Source organism: Vespula vulgaris, chromosome 7 (assembly GCF_905475345.1).
Source record: "Vespula vulgaris chromosome 7, iyVesVulg1.1, whole genome shotgun sequence".
In the NCBI taxonomy this organism is placed as follows: domain Eukaryota; kingdom Metazoa; phylum Arthropoda; class Insecta; order Hymenoptera; family Vespidae; genus Vespula; species Vespula vulgaris.
In genome coordinates this window covers 1,391,324-1,416,842 of record NC_066592.1, presented here as the reverse complement: position 1 = coordinate 1,416,842, position 25,519 = coordinate 1,391,324, and the positions used below count along the sequence as shown (strand labels likewise).

At 33.7% G+C, this 25,519-nt stretch overlaps 2 protein-coding genes across 4 annotated transcripts in view; one reads left to right on the top strand and one right to left on the bottom strand.

Annotated features, from left to right (window-relative positions):
* Positions 1-20,664, top strand: part of LOC127065127 (putative mediator of RNA polymerase II transcription subunit 26) — a 172,054-nt gene extending 151,390 nt beyond the window's left edge. For both annotated transcript variants that reach the window (XM_050997057.1, XM_050997058.1), the window contains 3 exons: positions 14,744-14,936; positions 15,207-15,326; positions 15,584-20,664. In XM_050997057.1, the coding sequence (XP_050853014.1) occupies positions 14,744-14,936; positions 15,207-15,326; positions 15,584-15,773 (503 nt within the window). In that variant the 3' untranslated portion in view covers positions 15,774-20,664. The remainder of the gene's footprint in view (positions 1-14,743; positions 14,937-15,206; positions 15,327-15,583) is intronic.
* A 16-nt stretch (positions 20,665-20,680) lies between these two features.
* LOC127065128 (uncharacterized) lies at positions 20,681-25,305 on the bottom strand. Of its 2 annotated transcripts, none has more exons than XM_050997059.1 (14): positions 25,015-25,305; positions 24,779-24,892; positions 24,528-24,666; positions 24,239-24,459; positions 24,005-24,166; positions 23,525-23,876; positions 22,860-23,386; positions 22,656-22,760; positions 22,319-22,584; positions 21,956-22,204; positions 21,592-21,826; positions 21,406-21,469; positions 21,211-21,263; positions 20,681-21,125 (listed from the first exon to the last, which is right to left on the bottom strand). In XM_050997059.1, the coding sequence occupies exons 1-14, from the start codon at positions 25,123-25,125 to the stop codon at positions 21,039-21,041; spliced, it is 2,685 nt and encodes an 894-aa protein (XP_050853016.1). In that variant the 5' UTR covers positions 25,126-25,305; the 3' UTR covers positions 20,681-21,038. The 2 variants fall into 2 exon arrangements, with proteins under 2 accessions (XP_050853016.1, XP_050853017.1); XM_050997060.1 differs by having other exon boundaries at positions 22,860-23,383.
* Between the last annotated feature and the right edge of the window lie 214 nt (positions 25,306-25,519).

Here is a 25,519-nt window from a genome sequence, read left to right as displayed (position 1 = left end):
TGAGTCATCTTTTTATCATTTAACAAATATAGCGATAAGACGATATCTTTAATATCAACAAAATTTAGGTTTGGACTGTCGCATCAATCTCTGTTAAAAAGAGAGAAAAACAAAGAAAAAGAGAGAGAGATAGACTGAAAAAAAATGAGACGAGTCATCGTAATCTCCTTTTGTAAAGCAAGTGGCTATGATGAAGTTTTATCAGAGGTCTTCTTTTTAAACGATTAGCTTAACGTCAAGGCGAAGCCGCAAGACACTTCGGTAACGGGCTCGTCTCTCGTTAATCAAGTGTCTCACCATTAAAGTGATAAAAACGTCGTACTTTTGGGTAGCTCGAGGTGAGTTAAGTACTCACCAGGACCGAGAGGGATACCGTAATTTGATGCTGATCGTTATGAACCTTCCAGACAGGGACTAACATCGTTAAGCCTCACTTAAAACCTTCAGTACCTTTACAGTACGACCAAATATTTAATGTTACCAACACGCCATTTGGTTTACAAGCTTGTGCTGGGTAAAGCTCTCTTACGTATTATCGTCTTAAAAAATTTTAATTGCCTGTTTCTTTGGGACGGCTAAACGAATAGGGTGGTTGTTTCTCTCTCGCTCTCTTTTTTTCTTGAGCCGCAGCGTTCAAAAAAATAAAAGAAAGAAAAAGACAAAAAGAATTTTTTTCAGAAACGACGATATTTCCTAAGAAGGAATTATTCTTCAAAGAAAAAAAAAATATTTCGGGAATCGATGATTCAAATTCGTAATAAAATGTTCAATATAGAAAATGAAATTTTATCGGAGAAGGATAAGAGCATTCGCTATGCAGTTTAGCAAGAAGTGTTAGGTTGCATTAGTCGAACGATTAAGTCTCAACTGTGGTCCAGCGTGTGGTGTACCTCACACCTTCTTCTGACCCTCACCCTTTTACTCCGTTTTACCTCGAGGCCCGGCGTCGCCATCCTCGGAATCGAACGATAGTTTGAACGCCTCTTGTCTACCCTTCTGTACCTACCCTATTCTATCGTTCACCCCACCAAATTGGGAAAGCTCTAATGCAAGCTCGCGCGCATAGCCATCGCCCACAGGCTAAACTGGCATCATAGAGAAAGAGATGGAGATAGTCGGATGTGTATGTGGTGTGTATCTTTATATATATATATATATATATATATATATATATATATATATATATATATGTATGTATGTATGTATGTATGTATGTATGTATAGATAGATAGATAGATAGATGAAAGGGAGAGTCGATCGAGGGGATAGTAAATACCGCAGTATCCGAGTCTATACTATGTTGAGTATGGTGTTTTACGTACGTACGTACGAGTGATAGAGACGGGGAGAGTCAAATGGTACGAAAGAATAAGAAAGATGTAGTAGTGTAACTTAGTACTTCCTAAAGTATCGATAAAAGCACGAATGCTTCATAAATCTGTTTTTTGCTAACATAAGACGGCCTCTCCTTTCTCTCTTTCTCTCTCTCTCTCTCTCTCTCTCTCTCTCTCTCTCTCTCTGTGTCTCTTTGTTTCTTTCTGCTAGACTATGTGGAAACTTGATGTATTATACTTTTCTTCCTTTTTTTTTTTTACCAATATCGTGATATTTTTATGGCACGGTTAGGGTGCAAAAATGTTTGAGATCATTTTATTAGATTATATTTTTCCTAGGTACTTTGATCTTTCGTTTCCACGATAAAATTTAACATCCTCGTTTAATTCAAGCGTATTTCCTGTTTTGTTTGTAATGGATAACGACAATGTATTTTGGTTGGTGCGACTCTGGTATTGTTACGAACTCGAAACTCTTCGATATCGGCCACCTACGGTCGAGTGAGTTCCGTTTCTCGGCTTTTGCTGACAAGATAGGTGCATAGAGAGAAAGAGAGAGAGAGAGAGAGGAAAGAGAAAGGGATGAAAAGAGATAGTACGAGACAGAGAGAAAGATAAAGAGAGGGTTGAAAAGAGGTAGAACGAGAGAGGTTCTCGTTTGTTCGTGGCCACGCGGCGATAAATGATAAAACTCTCGGGACTTTCGATAACCACGGACTCGAACTCTCTAACAAACGGCGAGCAACAAAAAACTGGGTGAATAACGATCGATATCGAATTATTGGTGAATGAATTCTAAGGGTCATGATGTAATTTATTTTTTCTCGTTTTTTTCTTTCTTTTTCTTTTTTTTTTTTGTTTAAATAGAAAGCACATATAACGCATACGTACATCGTTTAAAAAAATGAATCCTAATTTTTTATTAAATACGTGTAGACCAAAAAGCACGCATACACACACACACACATACACACACTTATTGGATTCGATATAAATTAAAATCGCAGAGTATTTCGATCGTGAGAAATTTTAAGAAGTTCGACGAATATTTTTCTTCCTTTCTTTTCTTTTTTTTTTTTTTTTGTAGAATAGAAAGTATTATACATATAACGCGTACGTTTTTTTATTTGAATTAGAAAAAAATTAATCTTAATTAACATTGATCGTTATCGATAATATTTTATTAGATACGTGCAGACAAAGAGAAACGCACACGTACGCGCACATGTATCGAGTTTAGTAATTCGAAGATATAAATTAAAATCGTGGAGTAGATTAATCACGAGGAAAAATGTTAAGAAACGATAAAACGAGTCGATAAGAATTCCTAACACGCCGCATATTAACTTTGACGAATGAAGAAATAGAAGAAGAATCGTTTCGTGATTTCCTCTTTCTCGTTCGCGTTCGTTGAGCTTAAGGAACAGTCAGCTGCGTTGGTATCGAAGGACGGGATATATTTCTTCTCGTCTGATGGATGTTGCTCGATTTGGATCCGTAAATTACTTTTTGAAGAGGGCACGAGCACGAAGAGAAAAACTGGAGGCGAGAGGAAAAAAGCTAGCTCGTCGTCGTTTCAGCTTTCAACGTAGCTGTTAGCACGTGATCGAGAACAGATTTCAGTGAGGATCATATATACGATCTTCCATCTTCGTCTCTCCATAACACATCTTCGCATATTTTTACAAGATATAAGATATAAGGAATTTTTATGGGCCAACAAATCACAACGATAAAATTCAACTTGTCCTGAACTTGTCATTTATTTACCTGTTATTATTTATCGAAACGATATTTTTGAAAACCTTCGATCAATTTTTATAATAAAATATTAGCGACGCTTGATTTATATAATATTTATATCGAACAAAATATTAACGTATATTATATATCTGTTCGATCGTTTGTTTCACAAGATACTTATCGTTAATCAATACAAATTATCGAATCGAGAAAAATACAAGTGTAAATATTTGAATCTCTAATCAGAATGATAATATGAATTTTGTGTTTCCTAAAGATCGGCAACGTTCGAAAATTTGATCGATCATGCGTCGTTAAAATTTTTTTTTTTAAATCCTTCGTTTCAACCCTCAATTCTTTTACGCGATATATTCAAGTTAATAATGAGTAGTAAAATCAATAAGTAGAAAGGTATAACGAGACCTTTTATGATATATAATCCATTGTAATACGAAGCAATGATATAAGTACAGAAACTTGAAGGAAACTTTCGTATCGGAATATAATTCTCATTTGTTAACAGAGTTATCGACGAAGTAAAAACTTTTAAAATATTATCAGAAAAAGATAGCAAGAAGAAAAGATCTTTGAAGAAAAAAAAAGTATTATTATTTTCTTAACAAAATTTTTCGTAAAAGCGATTCAATGCTCGTTTTATTTTTTTCCTTTATATATATATATATATTTTTTTTTCTTTCACTTTTCTTTTTTCAAGAGTCGAGGTGTTGTCGATTATTGTTCTCTCCCTCTCTGTATTTCTTTTTTTTTTCTTTTTTGTTCGCGTGAAGAAACCAGAGGAGCCAAGTTTCCGACGACGAGGAGGTTGATAGATCGATTCGTTTCTTGCGTTAGCCCGAACGTTGTTGTCTCCAACGTTGTTAAAGGCAAAGCTGCTTTATTAGTTTGCTAATGGCGAGGAAGGGATCGTCGATCATCGTAATCCCATCTTGACCGATCCAAAGATTTAGAAGCGATGACGGAGCACCTTGCTAGAGAACCGATTTGTTCCTCCTTTTCTTTCTGTCTGTCTCTCTCCCTCTCCGTCTTCGTCTCCTTTTACGTCTCCTTCTCCTTCTCATCCCTCTTTTTCTCTTCGATAAACTTTCGCTTAGTCATCGCTCGATTTTGCACGAGAAAGAAGAAAGTAGATCTGATGGAGAATTAAGAACGTTCGTTGTCGTTCGTAAATCGTCTTATCGTCTTATCATATTTCTAATTAATAAAAAGAGAGAGAAAGAGAGAGAGAGAGAGAGAGTTTAACCAACGACGTATAATAAATCGTTATTTGCTTTAGCATTTATCTCGTATTAACGATAAAGATTATAAGAAACCGAAGTTTTAAAATTTTAATACGTTATTTGTATTATGACATTTAACTCGTATTAATTATTAAGAGAAAAGGAATTTTAAAATTTGTTTAAAGTAGACGAAAAACAGCTGTATGATTCGAGTTAAACGATGCTGGTTGGTGGTTGTAATGGTAGTGCTGGTTGTTTTGCTGTGTGGTCCAGCTCGACCAGAAACACCTATTCTCTCTCTCTCTCGTCCTCTCTTTCTCTCTATCTGTCTATCTTTTTCTTTCTTTCTTTTTTACCTTCTCTTTTTTTTCCGTTCCTCTCTCCTCTCTCTTTCCCTTCTCTTCTCCTCCATCTTTTTATATTTTCAACCATGCTCTGTGACGGACGGCCAGCCCGGAAGGAGGTCGGTTCTTGCATTGTGCTTTCAGACAAAAGCACCCGGCTTGCTTGCTTGCTTGCTTGCGCGTCTACAATTCTCTACGATAGATGAGAAAGAGAAAGAGAGAAAGAGAGGGGCTGAGCTTAAAGCTCTCGCCACACCGTCTACCTTCTGAGCTCTCTATCTTTACTCTACATATGAACGTAAACACGTAATGTTTGCATATTTGCGTTTGTATCGTTTATATACACATGCGATATAAAATGATATTTTGTAAAACGTGTACTTATATATGTATGTACATATAGTATATATATATATATATATATATATATATATATATATATATATACACACGGGGATATGTACAATATTGGCAGTATCGGAAATATTATATTACGCTCTACTTACTTCAACTTTGAATTGTTTTCATTTTGACGACTCCGACAATCCGTTTATTTCGAGTGACAAAAATATTCTCTTTTTTATTCGGTCAAGGATGATTTCTTCTTCTTCTTCTTCTTCTTCCTCTTCTTCTTCTTCTTCTCTTTCTATCTTTTTCTATTGCTCTTGTTTCTTTTCTTGTTACTTTTACTTCCCTTAGGAAGTATTCGCTACGAACCAGACGGTATAGTTCTTTTCCTCGAAAGTAGATGGACCGCGTCTTTCGTCTGAAAGAAGAATGGTGACTCGGAAGAACGTAACAAAGTGTTGAAAGAAAGAAGCTTCTTTGAAAAAGAGAGAGAAAAAGAGAGAAAAAAAAGAGAGAGAGGCCGAATGAAACCACCTTCACGCTACGTTGAACGTTATTGACCTAGACGAATGGTAAGACAGAAATAAGGAAAGAACGACAAAAAAACAAAAAGAAAAAGAAAGAGATAATCGGATAAAGAAATTGTAAAGATCATTATTACCAAAATAATCTTTATTACTACGATATTATCTTTCATCAAAATCTAAATTTAAATTCAAAGAATATTCAAAAATAAAGAAAAGAAAAAAGAAAATTGAAATAGAAAATAGAATTTTTTTCAAATCACTTTTACCTCCGTTAATACGATCATTAATATTATTCAATATGGATATTTGCAAATGTATCTAAGTAATTGGGATACGTTGTGGATTAATCGTAAATAAATCGATAAATTTTGTAAGCGTGAAAATTGATATTCCTACGAATCACGAGGTCGTCCTGAGAGGATTTAACGACCGTGAAGAGAGAAGTATTCCTTCCTTAACGTTTACTCCCTATCGCAAGGGTGGTCGTTAACGGGGTGGAAGTGAGAGAGGTAAAAGGGAGAGGGCAAAAACGAAGACGTTGTGCTTGCTTGCTTGCTTGCTTAGTGTCTCTCTTCCTCCTCTACTACAGTTCGGTCGGTTGAAGCCAGTCGGAAAAAGATTTGCGAAGTTTCGTGAAATCCCGCCGAAGGATCATTCGTTTTGTCTCTCGTCCTTGGAATTTTTATTGTTCTAACCGCTTGTGCCTTCTGTATACCGCCTTTTCTTTTTCTTTAAACTTTTTCTTTCAATTTTTTTTCGATACTAACGACTTTGATTACTTTCCTGTTTTTTTACTTCCTTTTATTTTTTTTATTTTTTTTATTTTTTATTAACGATTTAATCAGATCTTCATGCGCGAATTAATGGTGACGTTGTAATGTGATACGTACAAATAGTAATATTTAAAGGATCAGGATAAGAGTTCATTCATTTTTAAAGACGCTCGTTCTAAGTAAAATTTCATATTGGGTACCGTTTCGTATTTTTATTTTATTTTTTATTGTAGGGATCCTGACTTCGAAGACTGGTCTTTTCTCTATTTTTAATGATTCCTTTTGATTTTCATGACTGTGGTAATAGTAATGTAGTAATGCAATATGAATGGATAGTAATGTAATGTTTTTTTAGAGGATCGAGATATCGGGATAACGTCCCATTCATTTTTAAGGAATCTCGAAGAAAATAAAATTTCATGTTGGGTATCGTTTCACATTTTCATTTTATTTTTTAAATCAGCGATGTTGACTCTGAAGACTGTTTTTTCTTTCTATTTTTAATGATTTCTTTCGATCTTCATGCGTGAAATAATAATAACGTAGTAATGCAATGAGTAAATAGTAGTATAATTTTTTTTTTTAAATTAAATTTAAATCCTCGAAAATAGTAATAATTTCATGTTAGTTAAAAGTTTCATGGTTTTATTTTATTTTTTAGTCTAATGACCTTGACTTTGAAGGCAGCTTTTTTTTTTAATGATTTATTTAGAGCTTCGTACATAAGATAATAATCCAAAACAGTTGCAATTTTTTTTCTCTCTTTCTTTATTATTATTATTACTTTTTTTTTTTTATTCTAGAGTATCGGAATAACGCTTAACTGATTTTTAAAGATCGTCGAAGGAAAATAAAATTTCATGTTAATTGCCGCAAATCAAGTTTAATCCTAATCGATAAAACGACGTCGCCCTTTCTCTGTTTAACTCATCGTCCATGGAAATTAAATCGTGGAATGTGCGTTGCTACCGCAAAATTTTAATTAACGCGCGTCGCGTTCACGTAGGTGAAGATGGGTGAAGAAGGAAGGGAGTAAAGAGAGGAAAGGAAGGATCGCGAGCGAGGTCATTTGCGTCGTTAAAAATTATAAGGCCGATGAAAAAAAAAAAAGAAAGAAATATTTGCAAGAAACGCTTAAAAACTATTTTAATAATAATACCGAAGTTGAGAACTTCTGCAACATTTTTTGTTCTCCACGAAATCAAAATCTTTGGCTTCTTTTCTTCCCCTTCCTGCTACCCCATTTTCTTTTTTTCTTTTTTTTTTTTGCTTATATTTTGGATTTTTATTAACAACGTCATCAAAATGCGCACGCTCAACAAAACGATTCGTTTAATAATTCCGACCTTTTACTCGGACGTCGTCGTTGCACGATGTAAAACGTTCCTAGAAATAAAATGTATAAAAGCCAAGTAAGCGGATAATATCGTGCGCTTTTTCCCACTCCAAGCACAACCCTCTTCTCTCTCTCTCTCTCTTTCTCTCTCTCTCTCTCTTTCTCTCTCTCTCTCCCTCTATCTCTATCTCTTTCTCCCTTTTCATACGAGGAAAATATCGACGCGTAAACGCAAGCAGTAAATACATACATACATACATACATACATGTGTGCATACATACATGCATATGTACGTACGTACATACGTACATTCGCTTTAAGTGCTTTTCGTAGAGCGTCGGTTTCCAAGCATGAACACAAACACACATCCACTCTTATGCGTCCTACGTCGTTGAAGAAATTGCAATTTTGTCGCAGCCACTCGCAAACACGATAGAGAGAGAGAGAGAGAGAGAGAGAGAGAGAGAGAGAGAGGAAAAGAGAAAGAGAGAGAGAAGCTGACTGACTCTGTTCGTTGCCGTCGTTAAAATCGTTTGGTAGGTATCCAAAGTGTCACATTTTACGCGATCCAACTCGAGATTTCTAATCTTCAGAGACTCCTTCTTTTTCTCCCCTCCCTTTCCCTTCACTCTCTCCTTCTCGTCCTTCTCTTTCTCCTCTTCCTCCTCCTCTCGTCTTCCTGGATGAGATTTTTAACGAGTGCCAAACGTCGCATCACGCTTTGCAGATATTTTTTCTTCTCTCTCTTTCTCTCGCTCGCCCGCCATTTTTTTCTTTTTCTTTCTCTTTCTCTTGCAAAACTCTTCCAGTCCGTTCCGTTTAACCGACGTGAAAATCAGCGTACTCTCCTGACCCAATTTTTCTCGACTTTTCGCCTCGTTTCGTTCGCTAACGGCTTGTTTCCGCTCGCGAATCGGAAGGCTGCGAAAGCGGCACGCTTCCCTTTTTTCCTATTTTTTTTTTTTCCTATTTCTTTCTTTCTTTTTCTCTCCTCCTTCCTCTCTCCTCATTCCTCTTTTTCGAATCACACGCCACATCGTAAATATCGCAATACTACGCTCTCATTCTCTCTTCTCTTACTCTCTTTCTCGCTCTCGCTCTCTCGTTAATGTTCCACTTCTCCTTCCTCTTCCTGTTTTTAATTAATTTTTCCCTTATTCTGTTATTTCTTCCTCGTTAAAATCTATCCATACGATAACAATTATCTTCCTACTCGATTTCTTTTTCTTTTTTCCTTTCTTTTTTCAAGTCAGTCTAACCTTAATATTGCGAATATTTTTTTTCTTTTCTTCGACCGAAATTTCTATCGGATAGCAAGTATATAAATATCAAACTTTACAACGAAATAATGTATGTTATATTTAATTTGTATTAAAAAAAAAAAAGGATAAAGAGAAAGAGAAAAAAAGAGAAAAAAAGTTCTTTAACAACTTCATATAACAAATCATTAAGCATTAACAAATTCATCCTTTCGTAAATAAGAAATATATCGGTTCGATGTCGACGTAAAGTCTCAAGAATAAGTAGGTTTTTGATCCTCCCAACAAATTGTAATTCCGTACAATATATATATATATATATATATATAGATATACTTTTGATGGTAACAGCCGCGTTCGACTATAGTAGTTCATATTTCATGAGGATCGAGAGGTATCAAGCATTCCGAGCAGGCTCGAAGTGTTTGTTACCACGTCGATAAGGGGATGCTGAGTCCCCTTGCACGCTGCTGTGGTTTCAGACACTGCGAGAAAAGGGAGAGGGTGCTTCTCTATTTCTATCTCTATCTCTCTCTTTCTCTCTCTCTCTCTCTCTCTCTCTCTCTCTCTCTCTCTCTCTTTCTCTATCGAGTTTGATCTTGAAACTGGAGGGGGTGTGTAACTGCAACATCTGTTGGCGAGAATTTTAAGATCCGCGTATATTCTCTCACGGGCCTACGCATCTGTCGTGACGTTTTCTCTCTAAGAAAGAAGAAATAAATAAAGAAAGAGAGAGAGGGAGAGAGAAAGAGAGAGAGGAAAGTTTTATTTTAAAAAGTTCTTTAAAAATGTTCGCAACACGTGTTACATATTACACATTTTTTTTCTCTCACGAAACGATAAAATTTTAATTAATTAATCAAGAACAATTGATTTTGAAATTAATTCGATCAGGAATTGTATTATAATACGTATTTTCTTTTTCTTTATTTTCTTTATCTTTCTTTTCGTACTTTCCTTTTCTTTCAGAAAAAACGAATAGCGTACAGGTGAATTATCAGATAGGTATGTTATTTTGAATATTTAATTGAGAATGGTAATTAATTTTGCAATTGATTTAATCGTGAATTATAATACGTATACGTAGTTTTTTTTTTTTTTATTTCTTTTCTTTCTTTCTTTTTTCGAATGGCATAGGTGCTCGTTATCTTGCGACCAATTTCAAGGCGATACTAATAAGGAACTTTGTGGAATCTCAAGTGGAGGACAAAAAGCTCCTCGGAGATTTCTCTCTTCTTTCTTAGATTGCAAACTTCACAATCTCCATCGTTACTGTGCCTCGTTTTAAACACTCCCTCGCTTTTCTCACTTCCTTCTCTCTCTTTCTCTTTTTCTCTCTCTTTCTCTTGAAACACAAGAAACTTACAGATCAGGGCTTCGCGAAACGGATGCTGGATACAGTATACTACAGTCTTGCTAAAGTACCTTAAGAAAGATCTTTAGAGAAAGAGACAGAGAGAGGAGCAGAAAGAGAGAAAGAGAGAGACAGTAACAGTAGGGAATCGTATACCTCAATTGATAATTATTCTCATAAAGTTCGACATTTAAAAAGAAACGATTGAAACGACGAATGCTAATTACTTCATTAAATTTACCGAGAATTATACCAGAAGATATGTTGCTATTCCCATTGTATTATAATATTAATAATAGCAATAGCAAAGTATTATACACTAAACGCATTATATATTTAATTATATTATATTTAAGAGTAAGATAAACTCAAATGTGTTTTTTCTTTCTCTCTTGCAAAAATTGTCTAATATTTATCAACGAGAAGTTATTAACGAAAGCATAAGGAAAGCAGTTGATTTTGTATTTGTAAAGATAAGTCCTACGATTTAAGGGATCAAACGTTTATTACTCCTTTCGATGGAGTACTTCCCAAAGTACTAAATCCTACGTAGCCATAAATTTTATCCCTCTTCTCTCTCTCTCTCTCTCTCTCTCTCTCTCTCTCTCTCTATCGCTCTCTATCGCTCTCTATCGCCCGTTTTCCTTCCTTCTCTTTCGAGACAGCAATAAATACGAATCTCCGAGCGGCTGTTTGACTTTCTCGTGTAGGCGGACTTCTCGGCGAAACGAATCGTGCGGCCATACGTCCTGATTTTCACGGGAAATTAAAAGTTTCTCTTTTTCCAATGTAGATTTTTTCCCATCTACTTTTACTTTTACTCTTTCCTTCTTTTTTCTCTTTCTTTTTCTTCCCTCTTTTTTAATATTTTTTTTTCTTTCTTTTTTCTTCTACTTCTTCTTCTTCTTCTTCTTCTTCGTTTCCCCTACTTTTGCTCCTCCTCGTCGTCGTCGTCGTCGTCGTCGTCGTCAGGACATGGAAACAAGGCGACACGAATGCCCGTGAGATTTCCCGCGTGTCCTTCGTGACGTTGAATTTCCCTCGAGACTTTTCTCTCTATCTCTTTCTCCTCATATCTCTATCTCTCTTTTACTTTCACTTTCTCTTTCTTTATCAAACTCGCGAGAAATACTTTTTGCCATAGACGTCCCTTTCCCTTTTACCCTAGCCTTTTTCACTGTCCTAAGGCGTCTCCGTTGGCATCGAATATCCGTCAGACGAAATTTACCTTCTGTTGCGTAAAAGAATGTGCGTTCTTTTCTTTTTTTTTGTTCCTTCTTTTTTGTTCTTCTTTTTCTTTTTCTTTTTCTTTTCCTTTCGCGTTTCCCAGACATAGCACTTTTCTATTTTAACAGGCTCTCTCTCTTTCTCTCTTTCTCTCTACTAACGATAACGTTGGAATAAAGTTTCATAGTCTTTACCAAAATTTTAATATCTGTCTTACTAGATATTTTCTTTCTCTTCTGTTTTTCTTGTGTGTGTGTGTGTGTTTTTTTTTTCGTCATTCATCAAAATTTCGTTCAATATTATGGACATATCGTTGTACGCGTACGCGACCTGTTAAGAATTTTATTTTTGTATCTTTTTATTTATACGATCTTCTCATTCCCTTCCTTCGGTTCACGTTTTTAATAGATTTATTTTTTCGATCGTGAAAGACAAACCAAAGAAAAGCGATATACTCGTAAACGACGTGACCCGCGAAAAAAAGATCAAAGGATCTAACGTAAATCGTGCGTACAATCTTGATTTGTTATTTAAAAGGCTTAGTCTTTTGGTTCTCTGGAAAAGGGTCGAGAGATTGAGAAAGAAAAACGGCCGTGAGTACAAAGCGAGTGAAAAAGGAACTTTCTTTTTTAGTATTGATAAAAGAAGACATTCTCTTTCTCTCTCTTTTCTTTTCTTTTTTTCTTTTTTGTTAACTTTCGTACGAAACTTTTAAAGGAAACGATCGTAAGACGTATTGCATCTTGTGATCTTGTGATCTCTCAAAGAAACTGAAAGAGAAAGAGAAATAAATTGAGTGTTTATATATATATATATATACTCGTACATACATACATACATACATAAATACATAAATACATAGGTTTATATATATTTTTACTTATATATTTTACGTAAACGAAACACTTTGGTATAATCCTCTTCTTATTTTTTTCTCTTTTTATTTTTTTTATTACGTGCACGATTTTCCATTTCCCTTAGGAGGTTAAAAAAGAGAGAGAGAGAGAGAGAGAGAGAGAGAGAAAGTAAATGAAAGCAATTGATTGAGACGTATCTCCGACGTAGGCGGATATTAAAACAGTCCACGACGGGAAGAAGAAAATAAGGAGCTCTCTTAGGATGTCTTTTACCTCGGAAAAAACGTGTAGTGAAAAAGAATGTAGGGATGGTTTCCATTAAGGGTTGCAATGCTGCAATGGAAAAAACATTATAGTCGTCTTTTTATCGTTTTTCTTAATAGGTACTTTCGTACGTGTAATAGGAGACGCTTACCTCAACTCTCTACGTTGCTGCAACTAATGTCAAAAAGAAATAAACCCAAAGAATTTTTACGATGTTCGCGAGGAAAGTTTTTCTTCTTCTTCTTCTTTCTTTCTTTGATCCTTAATTTTTGCTTGGCTGTATTTTTTTTCTTCTTTTCAACAGTTAATTTATATACACGCTCCGATTTTGTTTAATGTCAGAATTATTTTATAACGTTTCTTATCGTCAATTTAAAAAGGAATTACCATTGATAAGTTAGTTGATCACAAAAAAGTATGATAAAGTAAGAGAAACTAACTGTAAGAGTTTTGATTGTATGTCGAGGACAAGTAAGACCGAGTACCCTCGCGCTGGTGAAAAGACAATGCTCTCAAGATTTCTTATTTCGATTTCCTCCATCTTAAAGAAGTTCTCTCGACTTTCTTTTCTCTTTCTCTCTCTTTCTCTCTGTCTCTCTTTTTTTCTTTGTCTTTCCATCGTTCTTAGAACTTTTTACCCTAGAATTTTCTCTTAAGATTTCTGCAGAAATTACGTGCATTGTTGCTTCAAAAACAATACGTCTGCTCGATCTACGAAAACCTAAGTGCTTATTACAGAAAGAAACGAGAGAAAATTTTCGAATGAATATGATTTAATAACGGGAAGTACAATCGTTATTTTTACAATTTAAACGATACCGAATCAAAATTACATTTATTCTTGAAGAGACAATCCTTCGATTAAAAGTGAAACAATTTTAAGAGAACGTGAAGGAAAAAAGAAAGAGAAGGACGGAAATTGCGAGGGTGTGAAATTTGTAAGTCGAAATTAGATCAGTTTTGTGAACCATTGGCGCGTACGTGTAACACGTGTTGCCTTTCATCGGGAACTAAGGAAAAGAAAAATCACGAGAGAAAAAAGAGCTGATCTAAGTTGCGGTTAGAAGAAAAAGTTTTAAGAGGTTGGTTCCGCGAGGCAATAATCTCATTTGTTCGGTGCAATCTCTTAACGGTTGAATTCTTGACTGTAGCATGAGGCAGGTAGAAGGAAATTGCTCTGACAGGTGTAACACCGAGTTAGTTTCTTACTTGAGGTTAATGTGTCCCGACCCTATATATCACTCTTTCTCATCTCATCCTTCTTATACATAGTAGAAAGATAGTCGATCTCTACTCTTGTACCTACGTATACATTTATCTTAGATTCTTGGAGTAAAATAGTTCAACGAAGTCTACTATCTTCTAACATCCCTCACCTATAGCTTATTTCACCTCACGCACCATCATTTTCGGCATGATTAAACATTAACGAAGTGAGACGGGTCTGCACTCACTGTGATTGAGCTTGTTCTGTTTTATTAAATTCAATTCCGTCCTATATCTATCTCTCTCTTTCTATACACATGTTTGTTTGTTTGTGTGTGTGTGTGTGTGTGTGTGTGTGTGTGTGTAGATACGCGTGTTTGTAGAACGTATAGAATATTCTTCCACTTTCTCTGATCTTGAACAATCTTTCATGATTTTGATTAGAAATGTGAACTCTTGGATCGAGAAGATGTTTATTAAAGGAATCCTTTAAAATTTCTATGAATGCGAAAATCAAGTATCCTTTTTCTCTCTCTCTTTTATTCGACAAGATCACAGGTCTAATATCAAAGCTCATTGAATTGTCTTCGTGTTCGTAGGAATATCCTTTATTAGAGAATAAATCTTTAATCATGAAAATTGGATTAAAAGGAGGACGTATAAAAAAAAAATTATATATCAAAGATCAAAGTTTTAAAAATTAAAGGCGACAATATTAGAGATATTTGAGAACAACAAATCTTAGTTTCGATTGTAACTTTTAAGGTTTATTTAGGAGAGATGAAATCATCGTTGTATCGTACGTATATATGAATGTGTATATGTGTATATACATATATATATACACACAGTATAAAATCCATAGAGATGCGATCCGGTGTTTACTGCTCGGCGAGTTTACCGGCGTCTAACTGTCGCGTGACTCATTTCAGGCGGCGGTCTGGCGCGTCCAAAGATGACTCTGAATCTGGAAGCTGGTGGAAATGCTTCCGGGGGTGGAACGAACGTCGGACAACTGGCGTTAAAGAAGCCTGGTGGACTTAGCCTCGGATTACCTTTAGAAATGAATGTTGCAAGAGGATCAGCTGATCTAGTTGATGTCGATTTACCTTTGGAGAGACAGGGGTTGGTTTTGGTCTTCATCGCTCATTTTTTAATTTATTTTTTATTTTAACGCATTATTTTAATGTTTATTATTAATAATTATTCTTCCAACGAATTAATATATCAATAGGTTATATATAAATAATATATAAGAAATATATATGTGAATATCATTCGTTATTCGTAGTTTTTATTTATCATGTTTAATATATCGGATTAATTAATAATGAGAAAACAGAAAAGTTATGATTAGACGTGCAAGATAAAAATAACTGTTTCTTTTTTCCTTAGGTGGTATCATGGTTCTATCACGAGAATCGAAGCCGAAGCTGTTCTCCGACTTCTTCGCGAAGGAAGTTACTTAGTGAGGAACAGCGAATCGACCAAACAAGATTACTCGTTGTCTCTCAAGTAAGTTTGATAATAGATTCCAAATGAAATTAGTTAGCGAGCAAGTTCTATAAAGTATTAGTTTTACGTTCTGTTATTGATCATTTTAATACGATTATCGTTTTTAAATAATGACAATCAACGTTTCGCGATACAATGGAATACATAATATAAAATTCGGAATACATAATATACAATTTATTGATAAAAAATATACATGTGAATATACATACAAATATTTTATTTACATATGTAATTTTGTTTGTTTGTTTCAACAGGAGTGCCAGAGGTTTCATGCACATGCGTATACAGAAGAACGAAGAGCTGAACGCTTACATATTAGGACAGTTTAGCAAACCCTTCGAAAGTATACCAGAAATGGTTCGTCATTTCAGCGTGAATCGGCTTCCAATACGTGGTGCCGAGCATATGTGTCTTCTGCATCCTGTTATAGCACAGCTTTTGTAGCGCATCTATCGTAGCGCCGTTTAAATGGAGGCGCTGCCTTTCTCGAGACACTTTTTGATAATTCGTAGTTTTCTTGTGACGAATGAAGTAAAACAAACACAAATACCTCCGGCATAGCTCGATAATGAAATAGGAAGAAAGGAAGAGAGAGAGAGAGAGAGTGTGTGTGTGAGAGAGAGAGAGAGGAGAGTGAGAGAGAATGAGAGAATGAGAGAATGAGAGATTGAGAGATTGAGAAATTGAGAAAAGAAAACAAGGATGGAAATGCGTTAACTACGTGTGTGTATATATGTGTATATATATATATATATATATATATATATATATATATGTATGTATGTATGTATGTATATGTATATATACACATACACATATAGAGTAAATAACGAAGAATTTTTTTTATAGATGTAATGCAAAAGCACTTATTTTCCGAATCGACGAAATCTTCCAGATCTGAACGTAAAAAATTTGTAGAATATCGTTTTTTACTCTTCCACGTGGAAAAAGAAATTAATTTCTGTAAAATGAGGAATTAGAAACAAGAGGAGTGGGAAAATTGATAGAATTTGAGGGAGAGATGGAGGTATACATATGTTTATATATATTATACGAGATCGTCGAGCTAGACAATAATCGACTCGATTGAAAAGAAACGTAATGGAAAATGGATATACGAGGTTAACAGTACAAAATAATAATCAGCCAAGGAATCTCTGTGAAGAATAACTGTAAAACGAAGGAAATAATTGAAGGAGTCACGCGAACGATATCTATCATCGATCGTACGAAATATTTTCCAGAGCTTCTCAAATTCGTTGACAAATAAAAATAATCGGGGAATTTTCTTCGACGTTTTATTATTCACGAGGATATGTTATGTCCTTTCCGTCTTCCCGTTAAAAAAAAAAAAAAGAGAAAAAGAAGAAATAAAAAATAAAAAAATAAAAAGACAAATAAAAATAAATACGAAGAAAGGGAAAGCAGTAACATTGGATGAAGAAAAAAGGAAGAAAGAAAAAAGATTAATAATAATAGAAAACAAAGGAATAGAAAAGAAAAGGAAATAAAAGAAACCTACCTCCGAACGTACGATCGTTGTGTTGCGTCCATGAAATTAACACGACGACATTTTGGATCGTTGGACAACGAATGAATGTGTATTAGAAAACTAAAAGTTACGGCAATGATCTTTAACAAAAGGAACGATATGTCTACGTCAAAAGGAATATTGATAGTTGTGAAAAAGAGAGAGAGAGAGAGAGAGGGAGAGAACGAAACAGAAGAAAAAAAGAAAAAAAGAAAAGAAAGATGTGTAATAAAATATATAAAAAATAATGATCGACGAACTTGGGCTATAACAAGGATTCTGTTTATTCAGTGATAGATTCTGATTACTGATCTTGTCGTTTAATTTTTAATAAATGTATGAACGAACATCAGAATATCAGGATTTGGAATTAAATGATGAAAAGAAAAATTAAACGATATCTTTGATAATTGTGTAGATAAGAGGACGTTTTAATGATAATTTCTGAAGTACCCTATTATACCGAGGCTATTATTGTAATTGTAAAAGAATGGTTCCTGAATATCGTGGACGAATAAAATCGTCGAACGATGGGGAATAAATAACGAGAAATTTTTCATGGTGTTGATATAATTGCGCTTTGATGAGATTTAGAAAGGTGAAGATTGATGCAATGAAATTATTGCAATTTACGGGGATATTTGAAGGACGTTAAATTTCTGTCCTTTATTCTTTGTAATTGATGACAAAAGGGTTGGAAGGAAGGACGCGGATGAAACCGCGGTAATAAATGCCAAAGCTTAATCCTAATCGTAATAATAATAATTTAGTCAGAATTTAGTTAACCGTCACCGTTGATAAGTGATTAGACTTAGATCGCTGATTGAGTGTGTCGGTGTGATGTGAATAAAAAAGAAAAAAGGAAAAGAAAAAAAAGACATAAACTCTTTCACGTGAAATCGAATGAATCGAATACGAGAAGATAGGAGGAAGGTGATTTTTTTTTTTTTTTTTAAAGGATCAGCGGTCAGTAGTCAGTCCGAATCATCGATGACTCGTATCAGCCGAGTCATCCGTCCGACAATTTGTAATTTTTCGAAAGAATTTTTACGAATGTGATGAGATGAAAGATAGAAGTGACATAGAAAGAAAGAAAGAAAGAAAGAAAGAAAGAAATTGATGGAAAGATAGATAGATAGATAGATAGATAGATAGATAGATAGAGAGGGAGAAAGAGAGAGAGAGAGAGAGAGAGAGAGAGAGAGAGAGAAAGAGAGAGAGAGAGAGATGCAACCGATACATATTTTTTCATGTGATATTAATTTGTTACAGAGGAGAGAATAGCCTAGTTTTACCTGTGATCTGTTATATTTAATTCCATTTTAATCCTTATATTTGTTGCTCGCTAAATATATTGTGCAATATTCTCGTACGAAGAAGATAAGAAAGGAAAAAAAAAAAGAAAAAAAAACGAAAGAAAATGGGAAAAGGGAAAACCGAAAGATTTATCGTGATCTATTATTATTATCATTATTATTATTATATTAACTATGATGAATTGTGGGATGAAAGAAAAGATGAGAGGAGAGAAAGAGGAAGGAAGAAATGAAGGAAGAAAAGAAGAAAGGAAAAAGAAGAAGAAGAAGAAGAAAAAGAAAAAGAAGAAAAGGAGAAGATAGAACAAAAGAAGAAGAAGGTGAAGAAGAAGAAGAATAAGAAGAAGAAGAAGAAGAAGAAAAAGAAGAAGAATAACTAGCAGCTTATTCGTAGTCAGAAAATGCAACGACGCGTATCGATTGCGTGCTGAAGATTATATAAGATATATTCGTATCGTCCGTGTGTGAGCGTTACAATAATTTTTCGAAGCGATTCGATTCACGACGGTTGTGAGTGCGAATTTTTGTTAGTCACCAAAACTCTGAGTGATCTTTAAAAAAAAAAAAAATGATAAAAAACATTCATTAATAAATATATATATATATATATATATATATATATATATATATATATATATATTGATTAGGAAACTTAGGAGATAATTAATTGATTAATCACAATCGATTGGTAGCGAGTGCTGCTGCGAATAAAAAAACCGACCAAATCGCGTTAAAGGCTTGCTTTTTATTAACTATTATAATTCGTCCAAAGTCACGCGGCTAATACTAAGTAAGTATGTACGAAGATACCATAAGTACATACGTATGTAAGTACGTGTACGCGTCAAACTATTTTCTCCTTTACGCTTTCTAACATTATCTAATCTAAACTAACAACTTGATCTAATTTTCGCGAGTACGAGGATAAAGTAATAATACAAAAAAAAGAAAAAAGAAAGAAAAAGTAAAAAAAAGAAGAAGAAGAAGAAAGATAAAAGACAAAGGATATAAAGATAGAGTATTAGAGATAGTAGATCGTATTTGGCACTCCCTACCATTCCGCGTTTGATTAGGTTTTCAATGTAATACGACACGTTGTACTTTAAGCTGCCAGTATTATTAACTGTAATCGATAATGCATATCCATGTTAATGTTTAAGACATTATTATTGTCCCCCTTCCCTTTGATCCCAGCCCAAAATCCAACCCTTAACCCTTACCATTCTCCGTATGAGCGATTATATTGAAACTATAATCTATATACATATATAAATATATTATATTATACATACATACATACATACATACATATATACATACATATATACATACACATATATATACATACATGCGTACATACGTACGTACATACGTACATATATACATACATACATACATACATACACACATACATACATATATACATACATATATACATACGTATATATATATATATATTTATTTCATTATTACATTGATTGATAAAAGGAACAAAAAAAGGAAACATCATCTCGTATCGTTAACGCCAGTGGTCTTACGCCTGATATATTCTGTATACCGTTGATTTATCGTAAGATCTTACAGGGAGTGGATTTAAAAGAAAAAAAAAAAAAAAAAAAAAAAAAAGCAGAAAAAAGAAAAAAAGAAAAAACGAAGAAAGGAATCTCGTAGTTTAATCCTAGATTTAGAAGATGCATAGTATATGAAAGAAAAAAAAGTAAGGAAAAAGAAAACGTCATTTATCAGAAAACAAAAGAAACGGGAACGTAGTCGTAACAACAATAATAATAATAACAACTACAACAACAACAACAATAACAACAAACAAACAATTAACAAGTAACTTATGTGGTAGCACTAAAACTTTGTAGATACTTCCTGTACCTTGAAATTTATATGACGTAGCGTTTAGATCTGGCGTACATAAATAATATATATACATATATATATATATATATATATATACATAGATATATATATTATATATATTAATACAAAAAAAAAAAATAATGTTAGCGAGTAGTCCCTAGTAATGGGGGTTTACGATATAAAAGAAAAGGTCGGTTTGCGATTGGTGAATATAAACAGAAAGACAAAGAAAAAACTAGAAAGAGAGCGAGAGAGAAAAAGAGAGAAAAAGAATTGTGCGTTAACGATCGTTTGCCCCCATAAAACTACTGTGTACACACCCATTTTGTGTAAGAGAATCTTTGAAACGTGTGTGATGTGCAATAATAAACGAGAGAAAGCGCGAAAAAAATAGAAAAAAAATGGAGAGAGAGAGAGAGAAAAAGAGAGAGAGAGAGAGAGAGAGAGATGTAATATGCAGTACGATTGCGTTTTTTGAAATGCGATTCTGTATTTTTTTGGTTCTTGTTTTTTGTTTTTATTGTTTTAGCCGCAGACCACCGATGTTCCGAAATCGACTTCGCTAGCTAGTCTTGTGTACTCTGGAATTCCTCCTTAATAATAAAACATTTAATAAGTCCTTCGGTACTCTCTGATCATTTTATAGTGTTTTTGAATACAATTCGAAAAAAGGTACGTTTTTTTTAGATTTTGATTATATAATATTTGCTGAAGTAATCAATTTATTATCGGTCGATAATATTATTTTATCATGCCTGATTGTATGCAACACGCTTTACATGCGTATATTTAGATATAAGAGCCAAAAAGTTACCGACAATTTGCAAGCTATCTTATCGACGAAGTCTAAGGTGTTGCCATTATCCAGGTGCAAACAATCCTAATTATTTAATATTCTAGTTTGATTTATTTTCTTTTTTCCTTTTTTTTTTATAAGATAGATAAATATGTATTTTTTAAATGTTTATAAAAAGTTTCGCCTTGTTGCAAAAGTTATGCCTGGGTCGTAGACTGCACTTCGAGAGCAACTTTATTGACTGGCTTTAATGGTATCACGTTATGTTCATGTTCCGTAGAAACCTTTGAAAAAACATTTGCGTTAATTATTAATTAATCAATTTCTATTACTTTTGAGAAGATCTGTTTCGTTAGAAATTCTACTTACACCTGGACAGACTTCTTTCTTTTTCTCCGTAGTCCTTCCTGAATTACCTTTTCCTGTATAGACGGAATTAAATAAAACAAAAAGAAAAAAACAAAAAACAAAAAGAAACAAGAAAAGGAAGAAAACAGAAAAAAAGTTATAAAAACGATCTTCATATACGAAACAAGAAAAAATTAATTATTGTTACGAACTTACTAGCACTTGGTATACTTCGTGCAGTTTGCCAAGTCTGAGACACGTTTCCACATTTGGAAGTTTCCTAATATCCATCAAAACAATTTATTTATAGATAGATAGATGGATAGATATTAAGAAGAAAGAACATCATTATTTTTTTTTCATTAACTTTTTCTATTTTTTTTTTTTTTTTTATAATTTCACCTGAGTTTGAATAGCTTCGACTGCAGGACAAGGAACTATGCCACCACAAACATCGTATTTCGGTGGTAATGGTCGACTTCGATACATCTTACCATCGGTTCCTTGTATCATACCGTCTGTTAACTGTATACTCTCGGGACCCCATTGAGCGAGAAAATGTCCCATTCGCATAACCCTTTGCTGAGGAGTTGTTATCGTATGACTTCCACCGCAATAACGATTGCAAAGATGATCTCTGACAATGATTAACAAATGATTAACAAATCATTATCTTTATAAATTAACAAAAAAAAAAGAAAGGAAAAAAGAGCAATATTTTTAATTTCAAATCACGAAGAGTATAATAAAAGGAAAAAAAAAATACCTGGGAGATTTCACACATGATTCTTCCTTAACTGTTTTCATTTTTTTAGTCTCTTCCAATACGGCTGCCTCGAATTGAATCATGTTCCTACTATGAGGCAATTTTCTTTGCTGCTTTCTAACTTGATCCAATTCATAAGTTAGATAAGGTTTCATGCTCATCGTGCAAGGCATAAGAGGTGCTTCGAATTTGCCAGTTTCTTCCGTTCTCATAACTACTTCTTTGTCACACGATATACATTGGACGTCTCTGATCAGAATGATAATTTGATGAATAAATTTTTGATCATAAAAAAAAGAAGAAGAAAAGAAAAAAATGAAGAAACAAAAATAATCAAAATAATGAAAGTTCGTGTTATAATACCTAAGTAGTTTTTTGGTTCCAGCAGCTTCGGCCTCTCGTCTAATTTCAGCCAAACGTTTCATTTTCTCTTGAAGCGACTTCAATCGATTGTTAACAAACTCTCTCAACGGAGTTATCTCAATTTTATCTACTTTCCCTTCAATCTCTTTTTGTACTTCGTCCAAAGATTGCTGCCATATCGATTCCTGTTTACCTAGTTTACTTATAGCTTCCTCTAATCCACGAGTTAAATCGTCGCAGGCAGCGTTGAATTGATCGTGAGAAACCTAAATAAAAATATTTTGTTAATCATTTGTCAATCTATACGCGATTAATAATATAAAAACTTATCTGAAACCTTTCTATTGACTATATGAGCGTCAGCTTTATCGGCCAAAGCATCCTCAAGATCTTCTTTATCAGCTTTAATCGTTTTCAACAATTCTATTTGTTCTAACATAGCCTAAAATTTTATATATGTATATACACACACACATATATATAAAATTGTTATTTATTTTAACAAATATTTATATAATCCTTTCGTTTAATACGTTCTTACGTTCAGATTCATTTCACGATCTTCCGTATCACCCATAAGACGATCAGCTGTCTCATTTAATTTTCTCATATCCTCTTGAATATCTTGAATCTTAGAAACCAATTCGTTTAGACCACCGTCACCGGTTTCGCTTGGTTTTGTTACGTCTTTCAATTTTTCCGTAAGTTCATCACCCTCCTTTTCTAATTTTTGAAGACGAGCCTCGATATTAGTGAAATTATTATCAAACGTCGTTCGCAAATCTTCAACATTCTCCAAACATATATGAATCTTTCGTTTATTTTCCTCGTCAAGTGACTTGTCCGGTGCCGATTCGCCTTCAACCGTTGGTGTCGTATCAACTATTCCTTCTCTAGTTTCTAACGCATGAAGACGCTCTTCTATTCTCGCCAAAGCACTATCCATCTTCGTTTCCACGTCGTGAATATTTCTCAAACACGTTTCAATCTTTTGATTTCTTGATTCGCTCGTTTCAGAATTGTTTTGGTTATTATTTGTCGGTGGTATCTCTTCCGTTTTGATTTCTTCTATAGAATATTGATTACATAAAAAAGAAAAAGAGAAAAGAATTAATCAAGTAAAATAACACGTCCGATTAGGATTAATCGATTTAATCGATTAAAATTATTCATATAGCACTACTAATTGAAATGACTTGGAATCACCTGATTCTACTGGATGATTTTCCGAATGATTTTCCGAATGATTTTCCGAATGATTTTCCAGGTGATTTTCCGGATGATTTTCCGCATGATTTTCCGCATGATTTTCCGCATGATTTTCCGGATTATTTCCCGGATTATTTCCCGGATTATTTTCTGGATTATTTTCCGGATGATTATTAGTTACGTTTGTCTCTTCGTTATTAGTATGTAGATTTGTTTCATTAGTATTTGCCGGATTAGGGTTGTTTCGCTGTATGTTTCTGTTTTCAACACCATTCGATATGTTTACATGTACGCCAGTAGTTTCAAGATTCACTCCAGTCTTCATTACATCTTGGACCATCGATGTGAGCTAACAAAAAAAAAAAAAAAAGAAATATATAATTCTTTTAACGAACCATCATATCGATGAAAAAGATTATTGAAAAAAGAAAGAACCAAAAGCAAAAAATAATGATATAGAAAAATTCATTTCAATACCTTGTCCATTCCTTGTTCAGTGGCATCGAGCCTTTTGTTTATGTTAATAATATTCCACATGTCTGTTAAAGGATCCGTGATATTACCTTTCAATCGTTCGACCAATTCAGGATTAGTAGACAATTCGTCTAATGCTTCGAATCGTTGCTCGAGACGTCCTACCTGAGATAGTAATACATAATTAAAATCATTTATACATATATCTTTATAATAATTTATTTTTATAACATTTACACTTTGTTCGAGCTTTTTAAAAGCCAAAGCACTCGGAGTAGCGCCATCGACAATTGGCTCGATGAAAATAACATTTTCATATTCTCCTTCGGATCCAGATGTTATTTGTTGCTTAACACCTTTCGTTTTTTTGATAACAGTATCGTCTGCCACCTTTGTATTTTTCTTATTTCGAGGTGTAACTGGGGCACTAGCTGACGTTTGGCCGGCATTTTTATGATCTAAACGTTACATCGTCGGATGAATACGTCGAGTAATTTTTTTTTTTTTTTCAAAAACATTGATTTACCCTCATCCGTGAAAACGTCCACGTTTACCGTCACTTGATCCGTACTATGAATACGTTGTTTCACTTTACCAGATCCGTCGGTGATGCTGTACTCGTGAAGATGCAATGATGGACCAGCTTTAGCGGAAGCTACCATTGTCTGTAATTAATTACAACATATAAAACGATAAAATTATTAATTGAATTGTTTGGATGTTAATGAAGAAGAAAAAATAAAAAAAAAAAAAGAGAGAGAAAGACAAATATCGTACTTTTATTCGTTTGGCATCTTCTCCTCTATATTCGACTTTGGTTGTTCTTAGGTTAATTTGGTGCAATAGAACGTGTAAAAAATTGTGAAGAATGTTCAAATTGACCGCACCGACCTATCAGAGAAAAGTCGAGGATGATAGAACGAACGTATTATTTGATTTTGTAAAAAAAGGAAAAAAGAAATGAAACAAGTATTTAAATAAGAATATTATTTTTATTATTAAGAAAAGCTAACTTCTGGTGTTCCCAGAGCAAGATCCAGCATCTGAGGTAAGGAAACATGAAGACTTGTTGCTTCATCATTCGCCGCACGATGTACCTGAGCCTTTGCAGTTTTTGCAGCCATATTTTTTATTTATACCAAAGATTTTTCTATAATTAGAATCAAAGCATAATCGTTCCTTTTCTGAATTAATACTTTTATCGAGTCGAATAACCTAATTAACGAATCAAGCAACGTGACATTTTTCGGAGAAAAGAAGATCGTTGTTTGGCCTTGAAATTGTATATTTATATATTTGTAAGGTTTTTCATTTTTTGTTACTTTCACAAATGTTTATTAATTACATCATTTTTCACTACTATTATTTTACATATATATAAATTGGTTATACAAGAAATATGTATATATATATATATATATATATATATATATATATGTATATATATTCTTTGAATTATTTTATTTTAATTTTTTAATAACAATGAATTTCCGTGTGCAACCTCTATACATAATCGAT

Coding starts and splice junctions, on each gene's coding strand:
- LOC127065128 (XM_050997059.1), bottom strand. CDS start 25,125: ATGGCTGCAAAAACTGCAAAGGCTCAGGTACATCGTGCGGCGAATGAT. Junction 24,667..24,778: donor AAGATGCCAAACGAATAAAA/GTACGATATTTG, acceptor AATTAATTACAG/ACAATGGTAGCTTCCGCTAA. Junction 21,264..21,405: donor ACGAAGTATACCAAGTGCTA/GTAAGTTCGTAA, acceptor CCGTCTATACAG/GAAAAGGTAATTCAGGAAGG.